Below are 20,000 nucleotides of genomic sequence, written 5' to 3'. Positions count from 1 at the left end.
TTGCCAGGTGACCTGAAATGCCCCTTTTTTAGGCCCGTTCCCCGCCCCGGAGGACGTGCTTTCGGCGCTCGAGGTTCGGGGGACGACAGCCTAGCTGCTCACGCTTGTTTTTTTATGCGCTAAACTGGCTCGTCGTGTGTTCTCATTCTTTATCTGTTTATTTATTTATTTATTTATGTGTGTATAAACAGAGGACGTGCCTCGGCTGGTCGTGTGCGTCTGTGAAGATGGCTCAGTGCTGACCGTACTGCCGTGTAGCTCCCGGTGTTGTTGTATGCAGTGTAAACTATGACGCCCTGTACCGAAGGTAGACTGTAGACCGGGGTTGGGACCTCAAAATCGGTGTTCAGGGGGTTCTTAAGACAATTTTCTTTTTTTCAGATATAAATGTCATCGGTGTTCCTGACGTGTACCGTTGTGCAGGTTTGAAGAGGAGTAGTTTTGCGTTGGCTGTACTCAGGGTTTCAGGGCCTGAGTTTCAGGGCTAAGAGGACGAGCAGAAACAGAGCGTGTTTGGCCTCTCTCAGGGTGCTGGGTGAGCTAGCTCCTGAGACGGGTGTGTGCGGGTGTGGTCAGGTTTGCCGGATCTTGGATGGGATGAGGAACGGCGCTGGCGGGGGTGAATGTGGTCACGGTGGGCGCGAGGGTGCTGATGGATCTGCATCCTCGCTGTTAAATGGAGCTGAGAGGCGGAGTCTGTTTTAGAGCCCTCAGCCCTGAGTGGGTTTTATGTCACCGCTGACTGCGCTGTGAACTCAGCGCTTTATTTTACTGTGTGTACTTCCACGTGTGTGTGTGTGTGTGTTTGTGTGTGTGTGTGTGCGTGCGTGCGTGCGTGCGTGCGTGTGTGTGTGTACTTGCATGTGTGTGTGTGTTTGTGTCCTCTGTGTGTTTCATGTGAGTGTGTGTGTCCTGTGTATGTCCTGTGTGTGTCGTGTGAGTGTGTGTGTGTGTGTGTGTGTGTCCAGTGTCTGTGTGTGTGTTTGCTTGTGTGTGTCCAGTGTGCGTGTGTCCTGTGTGTGTGTGAGTGTGTGTTTGTGAGTGTGTGTGAGTGTGAGTGTGTTTGTGAGTGTGTGTGTGTTCGCGTGTGTGTGTTTGTGAGTGTGTGTGTGTGTTTGTGTTTGTGAGTGTGAGTGTGTTTGTGTGGGGGAGGGTAATAAGAGTAATAATAATAGTAGTAATAATAGCGCTGTGGAGCGGAACAGCACAGCCTCAGTCTCATGCAGTGCAGCTGTCTCAGGCAGCAGGCCGCTCCTCTCCAGAGCTGCGCTGTCCTGTGGCTGCTGCCTGCTTGGCTGGCGACCGCCGCTCTCCTGCCAGAGACACAGCGCCCGCTGAGAGAGAGGATACATGCACCAGGGTGGCGGGCTTAGCGGGAGGAGTCACGCCCTTCTGAAATCTGAGGCTCCTGGAGAAGAGTGTTATTGAGTCTGTCTGCACCTGAAAACCACACTGTGGTGTGTGTGTGAGAGAGTGTGTGTGCAGGAAACACAGGAAACACACACACACACACGCAGTGGCTGTGGATACACGCTACTCTTGTCTTGGCCGTTTTGACTGTACTGCTGGAGTCTAACCCCCCTTCCCTCTCTCTGTCTCCTCCCCCCCCCCCCCGCAGGAAGACTCAGCACAGCTCCCTGGACCAGAGCTCCCCCCCGCAGACGGGGGTGTCCGCCTCCTACAACCACCCGGTGCTGGGGGTGTACGACCCCAAAGACGACTTCCCACTCCGCAAGACCGGTACGGCTCTGCTTTCCCTCCTGCTCTCCTCCTTCATCCCTCTCCCTCCTCTCCTCCATCATCCTCCTCTCTGAACGTGTACCCTCCTCTCCCTTCTCTCCTCCTTCATCCCTCTCTCAGACCGTGCACCCTCCTCTCCTCATTCATCCTTCTCTTTGAGCGTGTACTCTCCTCTCCCTCCTCTCCTCATTCATCCTTCTCTTTGAGCGTGTACTCTTCTCTCCCTCCTCTCCTCCTTCATTCCTCTCTCCAAGCGTGTACCCTCCTCTCCCTCCTCTCCTCCTTCATCCCTCTCTCCGAGCGTGTACCCTCCTCTTCCTCCTCTGCCTTCGTCCCACCAGTTGACTGAAGCTCTCCGTTTCCTGGGGGACGCCCGGCCAGGCTACCAGCCACACCCCCCCCCCTCTAAACGGCGGTAACCTCCAGCCCTGATCGCGGGTCAGGTGACCGTTGGTCTCCCGTTACCAGGGATACAGGGGCCCCAGTCCACCCGGTTTAAAAAATGAGGTGGAGGCGTCCTGCAGGTGGAGGGTTTAAAGGCTTGTGCGGGGTCCAGCAGTCGCCCCGTTTGGGATTTGCCCTAAAAAGGAGGAGGACGAGACGCTTAGCGCGCCCTTGAGCGTTTGGCCGCGAGTCAACAATTCCCAGAATGCCGTTCTGGCCGGGGTGAATTCGCCGTTTCGCGCGCTCCGTGGGCTTGGCTGCAGCGCTGAGTTATGCCGGTCTTCCTGTTTAACCGTCTGTCTTTGACGGCTCTGTGTTTGAGCTGCGTGTAGAAAGGTTGCGTGGTGTAAATGCTGGATGTGTGTGTGTGTGTGTGTGTGTGTGTGTGTGTGTGTGTGTGTGTTGTGTGTGTGTGTGTGTGTGTGTTGTGTTGTGTGTTGTGTGTGTGTGTGATGTGTGTGTGTGTGTGTGTGCTGCAGTCCTTTCAGCAAGAGCAGGTCAGATGAACTGAAGACTACTGGCACAGCACAGCTACACACATACTCTCTCTCTTTCTTTGTTACACACACACACACACACACACACACAAACACACACTCTCTCTCTTTGTTATACACACACACACACACACACACACACACACACACAGTAGCTGAAGACTCCAGGTACAGCATTGCTCCTGTTTTCCTCTTGTAGTGTGAAGCTGAGCCTTTGATGCGTTGTGGTCAGTCAGAGTCAGAGCCAGAGTCAGAGTCAGAGTCAGAGACAGAAAGGGAGAGCAGGTCACCGTCCTGGCTATACACACACATGCACACATGCACACATATACACACACATACAGTACACACATGCACACATATACACACACATACAGTACACACATGCACACATATACACACACATGCGTGGGCACGCACTCATATACACACATATACAGTACACACTCACACACATACATGCACACACATACGAACGCACACACACACTTAACACGCTCATACAGACACATACGTACACACACACACACGCACACACACACACACACTCGTTCTCGTGTCCTGAACAGGCCGTTTGAGCGGACGGTGGCGAAGCTCTCTGTTTGTCCTGGCGCACCTGGGGAAGGTTCTGGAAACTTCCCTCAGCCCTCAGAGGGGGGCAGCCTGAGGGGGGGAGCTGAGAACGACCTCAGTGTGCCGAACAATTCCCAAAAGCCCTTTCGGCACGGAGCGCCCCCGCTCCCCGAATTAGTATCGCTTTCAGAGCGGGACCCTGGAGAGAGAGAGAGAGAGGGGGCTCAGACAGGCCCCCTCTGTGTTCGGGACGGGCCGGGCCGAGCGGCGGGGCCGTGCTTAACGAGCGATCCCGCGCCCCGCTCACCTGAGGCTCGTTTGCGCTCGTTAGGGGAGTTTATCATTAATCACGCCGGGATCGGGCTGTCAGGACCCCCCCCGGCTAAACAATTACAGGACACCTGGGGGGGGCGGGGGGGGGCGGGGGTGCATGCACGTGGGACCCCCCCTCCTTCATAGCAGGGGCCCAAACCCGGAGCCCCCCCCCCCCCCCCGCTCTCCACAGGTAAACTTGTGGGACTCTATGCGTTTACAGTGCACTTTTGAGCGTGCCCTTCACGCTGCCGTGGGGAGGGGCCTTATCAATCAAAGCAGAGCGGATCCCCCAAAATCTGCCTGCCGCAGCGCATGTCCACAGCTGAACCCACACACAGAGCCAGGCAAAGCTAGCCGTTCGCCAGGGGAAATCTGCAAAAAAGAGAAACAGGAAATCCATGGGCAATTAGGGATAAACGACGAAAACTATTCAGCGCGCAAATTCAGCCAAGAACAATCTTGTAAAACAATGGCAAATATAACAAATAATAAAAACAGAGAAAGAGGAAAGTTGTGTAATATTAATTTGAAGAACAAATACGCAGACGTGAACGCGGACGCGCGTTCTCGCTGCCGCGTCACCCGTCTTTGCGAACAGTTCAGCAGCTGACTTGAGCTCGTTTCCGCTGGAAAACGTAACCACGGCGATAAACTTTTAATCGAGCGCTCGTATCCGCGCCGGAGACCGCGTAGCGTAGCCGCGCGCGACCTGTCAATCATAAAAACGTGCCATTCCCATGGGTGCGGATGACGCGCAGATGCGATTGGCTGAACGGTGTCGTCTTATCACCTCCTAAGTCATCGCCGTGGCTCCTTTTACGTCGTCGTTGTAAGCGCAGGCGCTTTCCACGGTTCGAATTGCAGTGATTTTTACATTTATTTTGTGGTTACCATGGTGGCTACAGCTGAGGGGCAAGTTTTGTGAGTTTTGCTGTTGGTAGTGATGAGCAGATTGGGGAAATAAAAGTAAAAAATAAAGCAGGTGAAACTGTAGCTGCGTGTTGGCGGCACGCGTTTGAGCAGGTTGGGGCTGTGGGTGGTGTTCGGGCTGTGGATGTGGCCGGGCTGTGGGTGGTGTTCGGGCTGTGGATGGTGGCTGTGGATGGTGGCGGGGCTGTGGATGGTGGCTGTGGATGGTGGTCGGGGCTGTGGATGGTGGCTGTGGATGGTGGCTGTGGATGGTGGTCGGGGCTGTGGATGGTGGCTGTGGATGGTGGCGGGGCTGTGGATGGTGGCGTGGTGTGGCGGGCTGGTGGTGGCTGTGGATGGTGGTCGGGCTGTGGGTGGTGGCTGGGCTGTGGATGGTGGCGGGGCTGTGGATGGAGGCCGGGCTGTGGATGGTGGTCTCTCTCTCTCTCTCGCTGGTGAGGCCGGGACTTTGCTGCAGATAAAAGTGTTTTTTTTACTCAGGAAGAGCTGCTGCATTTCTACTGCCGGAAACACGCAGAGCCCTACTGCGGCCTTCACCTCTCCCTCCCTCTCTCTCTCTATTAACTCTCTTCCCTCTCACTCTGTCTCTCTCTGTTTCTCTCTCCCCCTCTCTTTTTCTCTCTGTTTCTCTCTCCCTTTCTGTCCTCTCTCTCTCTCTCTCTCTCACCTCCTCACTATCTCTGTCTCTCCCTCTCACTCCCCCCTCAGTCACCCCCCCCCTCTCTGTACTCCAGTGGGACAGAGAGCTCTTCCCTGAATGGGATATGTGTGATATCTGCAGCTTTTTTTTCCCCGCTCGTAAAATAACAAGCAGAGGAAGTCATCCAAAGATGGCCGCCTCCTCTGTTTGGGGCGCCTCTGTTCATTCTTCTCCCCCTTCCTCCAGCGACAGTGCGTTCCCCCCGCCCGCGGCGTCTCTGCCTCTTACGTCCGCGGTGGAAAAAAAGCGAGAGCCCTGCTCTGACGCTCGAGCCGTCCGCAAGTTCGCCCCGCGGCGTTTCCCCGGTTACGATCTCTGACCCCTCCGTGAATGGCCCCCACAGATTCCTCGCCGGGGATGATGTCACCCGCGACGTCACCGGAGCTGGCGCCCCGCCAGTCGGAAAGGCCGAATGTACGGGGGTCGGTCCCGCGCGCGTTCGCGGTCGGGTCACGAGGCGCGCGGGCAGCGTTAGCGCCGTGCCGGTTTGGTTTCCCGCCGTTTAGCGGTGACTCGTCCCGCCGTGGGCCCGTTGCACATTCGTTAACGAGCGAAGCCCGTTACGACCCCCCCCCCCCCCCCGAGCCACAGACCCCGCCCCCCCCTGTGCTGCCCTCGTCCGCCGCGGCTCTCTTACCGCTGAGAGCGGCCCCGCCCGGCCAAGCCGGCCCCGTTCCAAACGAAACGCCTCTCCTACGCAGGCTTTCCGGGGCGCTGACCTCGGCCCGCCCCGCCCCCCTGCCGGCGCTTCCATTTTCCCACGGCCCTGCAGGCTGTGCCAGGACGCGTCCAGAGGGCGGGGTGGGGGGAGAAACGGGGCTCGGCTGGGCCGGGCCGCAAAGGTCCGAATCGCTGGCGCTGTTCTGTCCTTAGGCTCAGTGAGAGGGCCTACTGTACAGAGCTCTGGGATATTTCTGTCCTTAGACACAGAGCAGGCCTACTGTACAGAGCTCTGGGATATTTCTGTCCTTAGACACAGAGCAGGCCTACTGTACAGAGCTCTGAGTGATTCTGTCCTTAAGACACAGAGCAGGCGTTGACGAGCTCTGAGATTCTGTCCTTGACACAGACAGGTCCACTGTACAGAGCTCGATGTTCTGTCCTTAAGACCAGAGAGGTCTACTGTACAGAGCTCTGAGAGATTCTGTCCTTAAGACACAGAGCAGGCCTACTGTACAGAGCTCTGAGATTTCTGTCCTTAGACACAGAGCAGGCCTACTGTACAGAGCTCTGAGATTTCTGTCCTTAGACACAGAGCAGGCCTACTGTACAGAGCTCTGAGATTTCTGTCCTTAGACACAGAGCAGGCCTACTGTACAGAGCTCTGAGAGATTCTGTCCTTAAGACACAGAGCAGGCCTACTGTACAGAGCTCTGAGATTTCTGTCCTTAGACACAGAGCAGGCCTACTGTACAGAGCTCTGGGAGATTCTGTCTTTAGACCCAGAGCAGGCCTACTGTACAAAGCTCTGAGAGATTCTGTCCTTAGACACAGATCAGGCCTACTGTACAGAGCTCTGAGAGATTCTGTCCTTAGACACGGAGCAGGCCTACTGTACAGAGCTCTGGGAGATTCTGTCTTTGGACACAGAGCAGGCCTACTGTACAGAGCTCTGGGAGATTCTGTCTTAAGACACAGAGCAGGCCTACTGTACAGAGCTCTGAGATTTCTGTCCTTAGACACGGAGCAGGCCTACTGTACAGAGCTCTGAGATTTCTGTCTTTAGACACAGAGCAGGCCTACTGTACAGAGCTCTGAGTGATTCTGTCTTTAGACACAGAGCAGGCCTACTCTACAGAGCTCTGAGATTTCTGTCCTTAGACACAGAGCAGGTCTACTGTACAGAGCTCTGAGTGATTCTGTCTTTAGACACAGAGCAGGCCTACTGTACAGAGCTCTGAGTGATTCTGTCCTTAGACACAGAGCAGGTCTACTGTACAGAGCTCTGAGTGATTCTGTCTTTAGACACGGAGCAGGCCTACTGTACAGAGCTCTGAGATTTCTGTCCTTAGACACAGAGCAGGCCTACTGTACAGAGCTCTGAGTGATTCTGTCTTTAGACACGGAGCAGGCCTACTGTACAGAGCTCTGAGATTTCTGTCCTTAGACACAGAGCAGGCCTACTGTACAGAGCTGTGAGAGATTCTGTCTTTAAACACGGAGCAGGCCTACTGTACAGAGCTCTGAGTGATTCTGTCTTTAGACACAGAGCAGGCCTACTGTACAGAGCTCTGAGTGATTCTGTCTTTAGACACGGAGCAGGCCTACTGTACAGAGCTCTGAGAGATTCTGTCCTTAGACACGGAGCAGGCCTACTGTACAGAGCTCTGAGAGGTTCTGTCCTTAGACACGGAGCAGGCCTACTGTACAGAGTTTTCTCCGAACGTCAAAAGCTGACATCAGCCCCACTGTAGCTCTTGGTATCCTTACCCTGTGAAGCAGGCGACCATTGTCAGAGTAATAATACAGCTCTGTTTAATTAGCCTTACCCTACTCGTAATAGTGGCTGTATCCAACATAATTACACTTTTTTTTTAGTAACCGTCGTCCTTCACTTTAACATTTGGGACATAAACTGCCAGTCTGCCTCCCTGAAGCTGATTCTCCTCATCCTACCAAAGAATCACATTTATTTCATTCATTTACAGTGAATCTCAGTGATTTAGTCATTTATAGTGAATCTCTGTGATTTCATTCATTTATAGTGAATCTCAGTGATTTCATTCACTGCTGTGAATATTGAATCCCACAGCCTTTAGGACATGCATTACCAAAGTGCGCTCCCTGCATCATTGTTATTATGGGCTGTTGAAAAGCTCAATTGTAAAAAGCTGCTTATCTCTGTAAAGGTGATTATTAAGGTTCCCGTGGACCATGACGTCCATGCATCAGTTCACATTTAGCGCTTTACTGAACCGTGCGCTGCTGGTGACTTCTGAGCTTCTCATGGAGGCTGCAGCCCTCATAATCAGGACTGTGTATTCTGTGCACACTGGAAATGTGGCTTCACAGAGGTGTGCTACTGTGTGTGTGTAAGTGTGAGGTGTGTGCGTGCGTGGTGTGTGTGAGAGTGGGGGTGTGTGTGTGTGTGTGTGTGTGCGTACGTGCGTGTGTATGCGTATGTGCATGTGTGTGTGTGTGTGTGTGTGTGTGTGTGGGGGTGTGTGTGTGTGAGTGTGTGTGTGTGCGTACGTGCGTGTGTATGCGTATGTGCATGTGTGCGTGTGTGTGTGCATGCGCATGTGTGCGTGCGTTAAAGATCCCCACTTACTGGTTTCAACTTCTATTGAATGCTTGTTTGCTTGCATCATATATAGATCTATTGTTTGTATAAACACTCCCACACACATCTGAGCCTTGAGTGCGTCAGCATTGCATTACTAACGAGTTATCAGTATGAGCAGAGGAGGAAGCAGAATGTGGAGCGAAATGGTGTTGCTAACATTTTGGAGGGAAATTAACATCCTTCTCTTCTCCTTGCAAAAGCCCTGAGGAACATCGCTGATCTCTTGGTCAAAATATTCCTCATTAGATCGCCGTTCGCTTTTCCCCGTCCCCGGTTCCTGGCAGTACGAAGCGGGCTCAGAATAGCGCGCGGGGCTGACGGAGGACACGATGGACGCATACGCCATCTGACCATTGATTTACCATTCATCTCCCACACGTGTTTAGTCGGTATGGTTCAGAGAGTGGGGGGGAGGGGGGGAGGGGGGGGACGTCGTGTTCATGGGTCACGCCTCCTCGAACGCGGTCGCCCGAAATGGAAGCCGGTCCGGCTCTCGGAGGGCTGAAGAGGCGCGATTGACGCGCACGACGCGGAAGCTTCCGGAAAGGTCTCCCGTAAACAGGACGCGGGCTTTTTTTTGTTTGTTTTTTTCGCGGAGCCACCTTTTCATATGGAGATTGGCGCTCGTCGCCGGTTCCATTCAGGGCCCCCTCTCTCTCCGCGTCACAAATCAAAGGCCGTTTGTTCAGAGAAGTCCCCTCTCAGCTTTCAAGTGAAAGATCTTTGGGCCGTGATCATCTCTATTATCTTCGCCGAAGCGCTCCTGTGAAATGTTGATTCCCCCCCCCCCCCTCCCCCGGTCGTACCGCGCAACACGGAAAATGCCTTTGTTTCGAATGTCGCGGTATCATTTACCGCGATTTGTTGGTTGCGAACTTGTGATTTATCTATCTGTGACGCGTTCCCCTTTTCTTGCTGATGGTTTATTTTTTCTGCGGCAGCAGTGGCAGTTCTTCCCTTTTGTTAAAGAATACTGAAGGCTTGCCCGCGCAGAAACGCAGATTCTCCGCTTGTTTCCGGCGCTTTCTGCGCACCTGCTTGCACAGCAGGGGGTCACTTTTACCCGAGCTGTCTGAAGCCTGAAGATGTTTGCGAACAATATCTGTCTGCCTGTCTGTTTGTCTGTCTATCTGCCTGTTTGTCTGATTGCCTGCATTGCCTGCCTGTCTGTCTGTCTGTCTGTCTGCCTGCCTGCCTGCCTGCCTGCATGCCTGTCTGTTTATCTGTCTATCTGCCTGTCTGTCTGACTGCTTGTCTCTCTGTCTGTCTGTCTGTCTGTATGCCTGCATGCCTGCCTGTCTGTCTGTCTGTCTGTCTGCCTGTCTCACTCTCTCTCCATCTATTTATTTACTTACCTATCAATCCATATAGAGTTAAATGCAGAAGTATTGGGACAGTGACACAGTTTATTTGTTTTGGCTCCACCATGTTGCACAGATGAGGTGGCGTGCTTCGGTTCACGAGCAGCTCCTTTCTTTCTCCGCGCTTTCCTCTTTCCATCGCTGTGGTGCAGGTTACTGCTCATCTCATCTGTCCATAAGACTTTAGTTACAGAATGCTACGGTGTACTTTTTGGCAAACTCGATTCTGGCCATCCTGTACGTGAGTCTGACCAGCGGTTTGCACCTTGCGTTGAACTCTCTGAGGTTATTCTGGGGTAGTCATCTCTTCATGGCTGTCTGACACATATACGCCTACATCCTGGAGAGTGCTCTTGATCTGTCGGACACTTCAAAAGGGGTTTTTTTCTTCACAATTTAAAGTATTCTTCGGTCGGCCATTACAGTGGTCTCCCTTTGTCTACCAGGTTGTTTACTGTCGCTGAGCTTGTTTTCTGACAGTGTGTCAAACAGTTGAGTTTGAGACTTAATTTTTTGATGAATGCTGCAAAGACACACAGCTGGCCATGGAAGTCCCATTACTTTTGCTTCCCTAAAATGGGGGGGGGGGGTAAAAATGGCTGTAATTGCTGCATTTACCCATGAATGGATGTAAATTCCTCTAATGAAAGCGGACAGTCTGCATGTTAACCCTCATATTCATTGTTTTCATTTCAAATCCAATGTGCTGGAGTACAGAGCTAAAAAAAAAACGAATAAATAAATACTTGTGTCACTGTCCCTATCCTTTTGGATTTAAATGTATTTCTCTCTATCTCTCCACTACTCTGTCTATCCATGTATGTATGTATGTATGGATTTACCACATGTTTGTGTGCGTGTTTGTGTCTCTCAGTCTGTATGTCTGTAGCAGATGCAGGTCTGCTCTTTAAGATCGGACGAGCGATAGCTTCATGAGTCAGTGTTGTGAGTGGCGGCGGTTAGCGCCCGGACGCTACGCGCGCGCGGGGGTGTGTGTTTGTTTCATGAAGAGAGCGTGATTGAAGCCGGGCTTTGTGGGTAATTGCCCGCTCGCGGCACAAAGCGGTCGGACACGCCGCAATCAGAACCGCGCCGCCGTCTGAAAAGAGTTTTTGTACCGCGCCGTCCGCCGCTCGCCACCGTTAGCGACCGTTAGCGCGTCGCTAAAAATCAGCTCCCTTGTTCGGCGGCGGCAGCGTGCGTAATCGCCGAGCGGGGACTCCGCGGCGCCGGATCGAAACACCGACGGGAACGGCTCTCCGGCGGAGCGGCGGGGTCTCTGGGGGCGACCGGAGCGCCCGGCACTCGAGCGCCTGTTCGCGGCACGGCCCGTTCCCCCCCGCTGTACACGGAGCTTTCCGGAACGCGTCGAAACTGACCCGGGTCTCCCGGATACCCGAGCCGCCCCTAACTGCCCCTAACTGCCCTCTTAACTTTCCACCCTTCCGTACGGGAGAGTGGGTTCCTCCCCCCCCCCCCCCCCCCCCACACCTCAGTCCCCGTGACCTTTCAGTTTCCTCCCGTCTGAGGCTCTGTGAAGGGCTGTCGCTGATGTCCTGCCGCCCGGCTGCACTGTGAGCGTTGGGTGTGTGTGAGTAATGAGGGCGAGAGCGAGTTGTTTGTGCTCAGCGCATCCTGGGCGGCGTGAGCGTGGGAATCCGAGGCGCTTGAAACCGAACGCTTCGTCGACAGGAAGTGTTATGGAGGAAGTGATGTCGCGAGGAACCTGCTCAGACCTGCTGCCGTTCCCGAGACTTCCTCGTAGCGACGGGGGTTTCGGTCGGCAACCGGAAGTTTCCCGCGGCTTATAAATATTCATGAAGGGGGCGTGCCACAGTGACAGAACATCATAGCCGCAGTGTTGCCCATGGGCACAGGCCTTCATGAATATTCATAAGATGCCTGACTTTGGAATGATTTGGTTTCAATGGGAGGGAGAGTGTTCGGTGTTACAGGTTGTGTTATCTGAATACCAGTTGTATTATCTTAGGCGTTTGTCGAGTGTGTCCTGTTGTACAAGAGTGCCTCATTAGGAGCTAAGTTTCCAGCTTCCTAATTTACCCTGCTTTCCCCTGTGCTGGCCAGGCGTGCTGGGAAACCAGGGGTCAGAGGTCGGGCCTGTGAATCCCGTCTCAAGCCGTCCTGGCAAAAGCCGAAATCGCGCTCGCCGAGCCACCGGGAACTACGTCTGCGGCGCGCGGCGCTAGCACGAACGCGGACCTCCCGAAACGAGCCGTCCTCTCTGCCGGGGGCTCGGCCGGGACGGACGAACTCGGAGAGAACTGGAGACGTCATCGCTCTCACTTCCTCTGAAGGACTTTTCACTTTACGCGGTCTTGCTCTGCTTTTGATGAGTTCTCCCCAGCCGGCTAAATGTATCCAACCACGTCTGCATTAGGGCGCCTATAGAGCTTTATGGTACTTTTAAAACACGCAAGGAACGGGGGGAACCGGGCCCGACGGAACACACTTACCGCGGCGGTGTCGGCCCGACTACTACTAAGTGCACTCACTGGCGGGGCGCTAATGCGCTAATGCGCTAACGAGCACGCGCGCTCCCTTCTGCGGCCCGCTCTCTGCCGTTCGGACACGGCCGGGGTCGGCCCGGGGTCGCCGTGCGGCCGCCTAATTGGCTGGAGGAAATGGAGGCGGCGGTCAGGCCCGGAGTGAAGCGGGCAGCGTGGGGGTGGGGGGCGAAGGGGGGGTGGGGGGGTAGGGGGTGTGGGGGGGGGGCAGGCTGACCTCTCCTTGAGTGTTTACCGTAAACCGGCCCCAGCCCTCTCTGTCGTCACCGCTGCGCCCGTGAGGCGCTTGGCGGGGCGCGGCGGCCGCCTGCCAGGCTGCGCGGGCGCCCTCTCGCCGGATCCCAGCGGTCGCCATGGCCGCTGCCCGCGAGTGCGTGAGCTCTGAGAGTTTGGGCGCGCGTGCTTTTCACTGGCCTGACTTCTGCCATCACTTTCCCTCTGGAGCGCTGGTCACAGGCTATCCACGGGGTGCGGCCTGCCTGTGTGTGTGTGTATATGAGTGTGTGTGTGTGTGTATATGAGTGTGTGTGCGTGTGTGTGTGTGTGTGTGTGTGTGTGTGTGTGTGTGTGTGTGTGGATGTGTGCGTGTGTGTGTGTGTGTGTGTGTGTGTGTGTGTGTGCGTGTGGATGTGTGCGTGTGCGTTTGCGTGTGTGTGTGTGCGTGTGTGTGTGTGTGTGTGTGTGTGTGTGTGTATAAGTGTGTATGAGTGTATATGCGTGTGTGTGTGTGTGTATATGAGTGTGTGTATTAGTGCGTGACGGAGCCCTGCTCTCCCTGCAGCTTCGGAGCCCAATCTGAAGCTGAGGTCGCGGCTGAAGCAGAAGGTGACGGAGCGGAGGAGCAGCCCGCTGCTGCGCAGGAAGGACGGGGCCATCACCACCGCCAAGAAACGCTCCCTGGACATGGCGGGTGAGCCACTGAACCGCTCTGAACCAGAACTATCTACACTGAACTAGAACAACCTCACTGCACAATCCTGAACCAACCTTAACCAAACCACACTGAGCCAAACAGAACTACACTAATCCAAAACAAGCCTCTCTGACCCAGTGTGATCCATGCTGAACCAACTGAGCAAGGCTCTGTTAATCTGGCCTGATTACTCAGTAAGGCTCTGTTAATCTGGCCTGTTTACTGTGCAAGGCTCTGTTAATCTGGCCTGTTTACTGTGCAAGGCTCTGTTAATCTGGCCTGATTACTCAGTAAGGCTCTGTTAATCTGGCCTGATTACTCAGTAAGGCTCTGTTAATCTGGCCTGTTTACTGAGCAAGGCTCTGTTAATCTGGCCTGTTTACTCAGTAAGGCTCTGTTAATCTGGCCTGATTACTCAGTAAGGCTCTGTTAATCTGGCTTGATTACTCAGTAAGGCTCTGTTAATCTGGCCTGTTTACTGTGCAAGGCTCTGTTAATCTGGCCTGTTTACTCAGTAAGGCTCTGTTAATCTGGCCTGATTACTCAGTAAGGCTCTGTTAATCTGGCCTGATTACTCAGTAAGGCTCTGTTAATCTGGCTTGATTACTCAGTAAAGCTCTGTTAATCTGACCTGATTACTCAGCAAGGCTCTGTTAATCTGGCCTGTTTACTGTGCAAGGCTCTGTTAATCTGGCCTGTTTACTCAGCAAGACTCTGTTAGTCTGGCCTGTTTACTGTGCAAGGCTCTGTTAATCTGGCCTGTTTACTGTGCAAGGCTCTGTTAATCTGGCCTGTTTACTCATTATAGGTCTGTTAATCTGGCCTGATTACTCAGTAAGGCTCTGTTAATCTGGCCTGTTTACTCATTATAGGTCTGTTAATCTGGCCTGTTTATCTGGAACTAAAGACAGAAAATTTCATTGACATTAAATGTTTAGTTGTTTTTTTTTTTCCTAAAAAGAAAATTTTGGGGGGGCTCTTGTGAAAAACGGGATGCAACCCACAGCCTGGAATCGAGGCCTGACCACGGCGCTGTGACTTCCTGCTCGACATTTCAGTCATGGGGGGTTTCCCTTTCTTTTGCAGATTCCGCGTGCAACAGTGCCCCTGGTTCTGGCCCAAGTTCTCCCAACAACAGCTCCAACAACATCACCAACGAGAACGGGATCGCTGGGTCCTTCTCCAGCAGCCCCGGGGAGGTGAGCCACGCCCACTCGTATCCATGCCACGCCCCCTGAAACCCATGCCGCGCCCACTCGTACCCATACCATGCCCACTCGCACCCATGCCACGCCCACTCGTACCCATACCATGCCCACTCGCACCCATGCCACGCCCACTCGTATCCATGCCACGCCCCCTGCAACCCATGCCATGCCCACTCACACCCATGCCACACCCACTCATACCCATGCCACGCCCACTCACACCCATGCCACGCCCACTCGTACCCATACCATGCCCACTTGCACCCACGCCACACCCACTTGCACCCACGCCACGCCCACTCGTACCCATGCCACACCCACTCGCACCCACGCCACACCCTGTCACACACACCCACACCACGGAAATAACTACTGACTAAATGTACAGAGCCAAAAGCTCGCCTTCTGGACAGGCCTTCATCGGTAGTCTTCCTCCGAAACACAGCAGTTCTGATGCAGTCATTTGGCGAGTAGCCATCCTACCCAAGAGGCTTTGTCCCTGTAACCGCCGCTGCTGCTGCGTGTTCAGAGACCTGAGAATATTTTGGGGTTTTGGGGCAGGATGACAACCTGGTGGGGGGCCTGTGTTACCTGGGGAGATCAGAGTGTGGAATGCACACGTTTCCAGGGGTTGGGGGGTGGGGGGGGGGGAGAAGGGTATCCAGACGTGGGCCTGCAGGGGGGGGAGGTGGGGGCATCCAGACGTGGGCCTGCAGGGGGGGCCCCGGTGGCCGGACGGCGCTGTTTATTTGAGTTTATTTATTGGAGTTTATTTGTCTCTCTCTTTCAGGCGTCTCTGGCCCGCAGGCTGGCCGGTCAGGAGGGCCCCATGAGCCAGCTGTCCCTCTACACCTCCCCCTCCCTCCCCAACATCACACTGGGGCTGCCCGCCACCGGCCCCTCCAGCGTGAGTCTCTACCTCCCTCTACGCCTCCCTCGCTCCCTCTCTCCCTCTACACCTCCCCCTCCCTCCCCAACATCACACTGGGGCTGCCCGCCACCGGCCCCTCCAGCGTGAGTCTTGACCTCTCCACTGTCTCTTCCTCTCTATTTCTCTTCGTCTCTATCTTTCCCTACCTCTCTCTCGCTCTACCTCTCATTCTTTCTTCCTCTCCACCTCCCTCACTCTCTCTATACCCCTCACTGTATATCTCTACCTCTTTCTCACTTGCTGTCTCTCTGTTTCTGTCCTCTCGCTTTCTTTTTTCACTTTGGCCGTTTGTCTCGTTCTTCTCAATGACCAGTGCACATGCCACACTGCCAAAGTGCCCAGCAGTACATTTAAACCTCTTAGATTAGCAGTCAGTGCACACTGCACAACCTCTTTCTTTTTCTCTCCTCGCTCTCTCTGACACTCACTTGTTCTTGATCTTTCTCGTTCACCCTCTCCCTCTCCCCCTCTCTCTATCGCTCTCTCTCTCACCCTTTCTTGCTCTCTCTCTGTCTCTTTGTCTCTTTCTTTTCTTCTGTCACTCCTGGCGATTTCTGCGCGTTTGGCCTTTTGCTAGAGCGGTCCACAGAGAGGGTGCTGTCTGGCCCGGTCCGTCTCCGTGCGCCTCTTTTCAGAGCCGCTGACATTTGGGAAAATGGCCCATTGATGGCCGGCGAGCGGGAGCGGGCCGGTGACGCACACGCCGCCCCCCGAGCGAGCGCTTAGCGTTAGCGTCGGCGCTAAGCGTGGCGCGACCCGCTCGGCCAGTTCACATCAGCTGCCTTTACTGGCAGGACGAGCGCAGACCAGCGCAATTACACAGTAAACGCACAGGCTCATGTAACAAACATTACATTCACCCTGCTACAGCACAGGCTAATGTAACAAACATTACATTTACACTGCACCAGCACAGGCTCATGTAACAAACATTACATTTACACTGCAACAGCGCAGGCTCATGTAACAAACATTACATTTACACTGCAGCAGCACAGGCTCATGTAACAAACATTACATTTACACTGCACCAGCACAGGCTAATGTAACAAACAGCATTACATTTACACTGCACCAGCACAGGCTAATGTAACAAACATTACATTTACAATGCAGCAGCGCAGGCTAATGTGACAAACATTACATTTACACTGCACCAGCACAGGCTAATGTAACAAACATTACATTTACACTGCAACAGCGCAGGCTAATGTTACAAACAATGTCACATTAACAGTGCAACAGTGCAGGCTAATGTAACAAACATTACATTTACACTGCAACAGCGCAGGCTAATGTTACAAACAACGTCACATTAACAGTGCAACAGCGCGGGCTAATGTAACAAACAACATAACATTTACACTGCAACAGCGCAGGCTAATGTTACAAACAACATTACATTTACACTGCAACAGCGCAGGCTAATGTTACAAACAACATTACATTTACCCTGCTACAGCACAGGCTAAAGTTACAAACAACGTCACATTAACAGTGCAACAGCACAGGCTAATGTAACAAACAACATTACATTTACACCGCAACAGTACAGGCTAATGTTACGCACACAAGGAGTGCAGACCAGCGCAATTACACTGCAAGTATAATTTTATGAAAACCATAAAATAAATATCTTTCCCAGCAGGCTATTTATGACAATTATTTGTATATTTTCCCAGGCATTTTCATCACCAATTACAATAGCATGTCCATTTTGGAGTACAGCAGTGTATTCCAGTTTTCCTGTAAGGGCATAACGTTAGCAGTCGAGCGTATATGACGGACATACTGATTTGTTTTTGTGTTGTTTTTTTCCCACCCCGGCCTGCAGGGGGCGACCAGCGCGCAGGACGGGGACCGCTTGGCCATGGCCGGCCTGCCCATAACCACTTCCTTCATTCCGGGGGCCCACCTGCCCTCGTACCTGGGCGCCTCGGCCCTGGACCGGGACGGGGGGTCCGCACACAACCCCCTCCTCCAGCACATGGTCCTGCTGGAGCAGTCGGCCGCTCAGAACCCCCTGGTGTCGGGTATGAAGCGCCCCGCCCCTCTCCCCCCCCAAACCCCCCCCCCCCACTCCCCTCCCACTCACCTTCCAGGTCCCATCACCATATAAAAACAATGACTTTGACTCTCCAGCAATACTGCACACAGTGCTTAATGTAAATACAGAGACTCAAAGAATGACACAAGCAATTTGAGATCTGAGAGGTTTAAATAATGATACGATGCCGAATTGGATGGTTTGACTGTAGTAGGATGATCCATTTAAAACAGTTTAAGGTTATTAAGGAAAAGTGGAAAAACTCTTGAAAGTGCCGTTTGAAAGACAGTAAATTCTCTAAAAGTGTATTTATAGAAGGGAATCAGAAGCAGCTGTTTGATAGGCTGATATCTCATAACATATCAGCCTATCAAACAACTGCTTCTGACTCCCTTCTATAAACACTTTTAGAGAATTTAAGTTTTTTTTACCTGCACTTTTAAGAGTTTTTCTCATTATAGCTGAACCGCTCTGCTCAGTTTATATCCTTTATGGGTACATGCTGCAGATGTGCACGAGGCAGCCAATGAAAAGCATGGAATACACCGAGGCAGTCGGTCCTCTGCTGACCGCTGCATTAGTAACTATATTTCACGCGGGTTGCCTTGTTAATTGCGTCCACGGAGAACGAACACCAGCGTTAGGACGAAGCAGCCGTAATAAAAACAAGATTATAGACTCTCTCTCCGGCCGAACGCTCGGAAGTTTAGCGTTCGCCGTAGCGGCAGCCGTGTGCGGAATCCGGGGCTGTCGGTCGGGGGTGTAGCGCGGTCTCTCCCCCCTCCCCCCCCTCGCCGGGGCGTATCTGATGGAGGGTTTCTGACGGCCGCTAGCAGGCGGTAAGGGTGCTTAAGTGCGTATTTAAGTGCGCGCGCTGAGGTTTTACCCAGATAAGAGGAAACTGACCGAAGGATGTGTCGGCTCCATTAGGAAAGCTCGGGGGACGCCGAGGGGTTTGGATTCGTTCTCGTACCCGAGACCGAGCTCGCGTGAACAGACGTCCGCGCCCGCGCCGGCCACGCCCTGCGCGCCGAGCCGCGATTCCGGCCAGTTTCGGGACCCCGGTTTTTATTCCGCTACGTTCCACGACGCTCCGGTCAGCAGCGCGGCGAACGGAGCGAGCGGCGGTCGGGCGATTTCGCGGCTAGCGAGCGGGGCCTGTCGGGCGAGCGGTAACCCACGGAGACGGCCGCTGCTGTCGGGCGTCGTCGGGGCGGCAGAACTGACCCGAACGCGAGACGAACGGTCTGGTCCGAGTGGCCCTGGAGGAGGGGGGATTCAGCGCCCAAACTGTACCCCCCCCAGCCCCCGCGCCCTGCACATGCAAAAACCCGCGTGATCCTTCGTACGCGCGCTGAGGACGGCGTTCGCCAGAAAGCGTCCGTGTTGCGTAGCGAGCGTGTGAGTTATATCGAGGTGCATTTTTACCGTTGGGGAAGTGAGGTGAAATGGTTTATTTATGAATATTCCGCATTCATATGAAAGGAGACCGGTGCCTCTGGTAAATAAATCATGAAAAGATTCACAAAGAATTGGAACTATTCTGTTTGCACTCACAAAAAACCCTCATAGTCTAATAAAAATGAGTAATGACAACTATGGATTAAATTTTCAAGCGCGCATTTTCGCCTCAGTACCCGTAGAAGAGGAGCACTCATATATTGGGGGGTTGGGGGTTGGCTGTTGGGGGGAGGTTATAGATCTCTTCCGTGGCGTGTTGGGTGGGGGGTTTAACCTGTAGCGTCTGTGTTCCAGGCCTGGGAGCCCTCCCCCTGCAGGCCCCCTCCATCCACAAACTGCGTCAGCACCGCCCCCTGGGGCGCACGCAGTCGGCCCCCCTGCCCCAGAACAGCCAGGCCCTGCAGCAGCTGGTGGTGCAGCAGCAGCACCAGCAGTTCCTGGAGAAACACAAGCAGCAGTTCCAGCAGCAGCAGCTGCACATCAGCAAGGTGAGTCCCGTCGCCACGGCGACCGGGAGGATGCCGCTTCCATATATGGTCGCGCAGGAAGTTGCCCGCTGTGCGTGTTCTTTTCTCTCGTTCTCTCTACCTCTACCGTTCTCTCTCTCTATCTCTCTCTACCTCTACGTCTCTCTCTCTCTCTCTCTCTCTCTCTCTCTCTCTCCCCTGCGTCTCTGCCCTGGTGGAGCAGAGTTCCGAGCCGCTTGGGGACGGGTGTATTTTGTCCCCGCGTGAATCTGACCGCCCCCACGTTCTCCCGACGCGGTGTCTCCGCGGCGACGGAGCGTGATGAGTCATGATTAATGGCGGCTCTCTCTCGCGCGCGGCGTCCCTTCCCCTCGCATTCCCGGCACTGCGGGGCGGTGATTCGGCTGGGCTCCGCGCCGCGCGCGGGACTGTGAATGAACAGGAAACGGACCCCCGGGGAGCAGGGCTCCCGCTCAATACTGAGCGCTTCTGCGCTCATTATCTGGAGTGTGTGTGAGTGTGAGTGTGTGTGTGTGTGTGAGTGTGTGTGTGTGTGTGTGTGTGAGGTGTGTGTGTGTGTGTGTGTGTGTGTGTGTGTGTGT

At 54.0% G+C, this 20,000-nt stretch overlaps 1 protein-coding gene across 1 annotated transcript in view; it reads left to right on the top strand.

Moving 5' to 3' along the window:
• hdac4 (histone deacetylase 4) overlaps positions 1 to 20,000 on the top strand; it is an 80,272-nt gene that overhangs the window by 16,710 nt on the left and 43,562 nt on the right. Inside the window, exons 4-9 of the mRNA XM_064311539.1 lie at positions 1,619 to 1,740; positions 13,153 to 13,281; positions 14,371 to 14,483; positions 15,283 to 15,399; positions 17,258 to 17,456; positions 19,226 to 19,419. Coding sequence (XP_064167609.1) covers positions 1,619 to 1,740; positions 13,153 to 13,281; positions 14,371 to 14,483; positions 15,283 to 15,399; positions 17,258 to 17,456; positions 19,226 to 19,419 — 874 coding nt within the window. The remainder of the gene's footprint in view (positions 1 to 1,618; positions 1,741 to 13,152; positions 13,282 to 14,370; positions 14,484 to 15,282; positions 15,400 to 17,257; positions 17,457 to 19,225; positions 19,420 to 20,000) is intronic.

This window comes from Anguilla rostrata, chromosome 15 (genome assembly GCF_018555375.3).
Source record: "Anguilla rostrata isolate EN2019 chromosome 15, ASM1855537v3, whole genome shotgun sequence".
NCBI classification, from domain to species: domain Eukaryota; kingdom Metazoa; phylum Chordata; class Actinopteri; order Anguilliformes; family Anguillidae; genus Anguilla; species Anguilla rostrata.
This window is presented reverse-complemented; position numbering and strand designations above follow the sequence as displayed.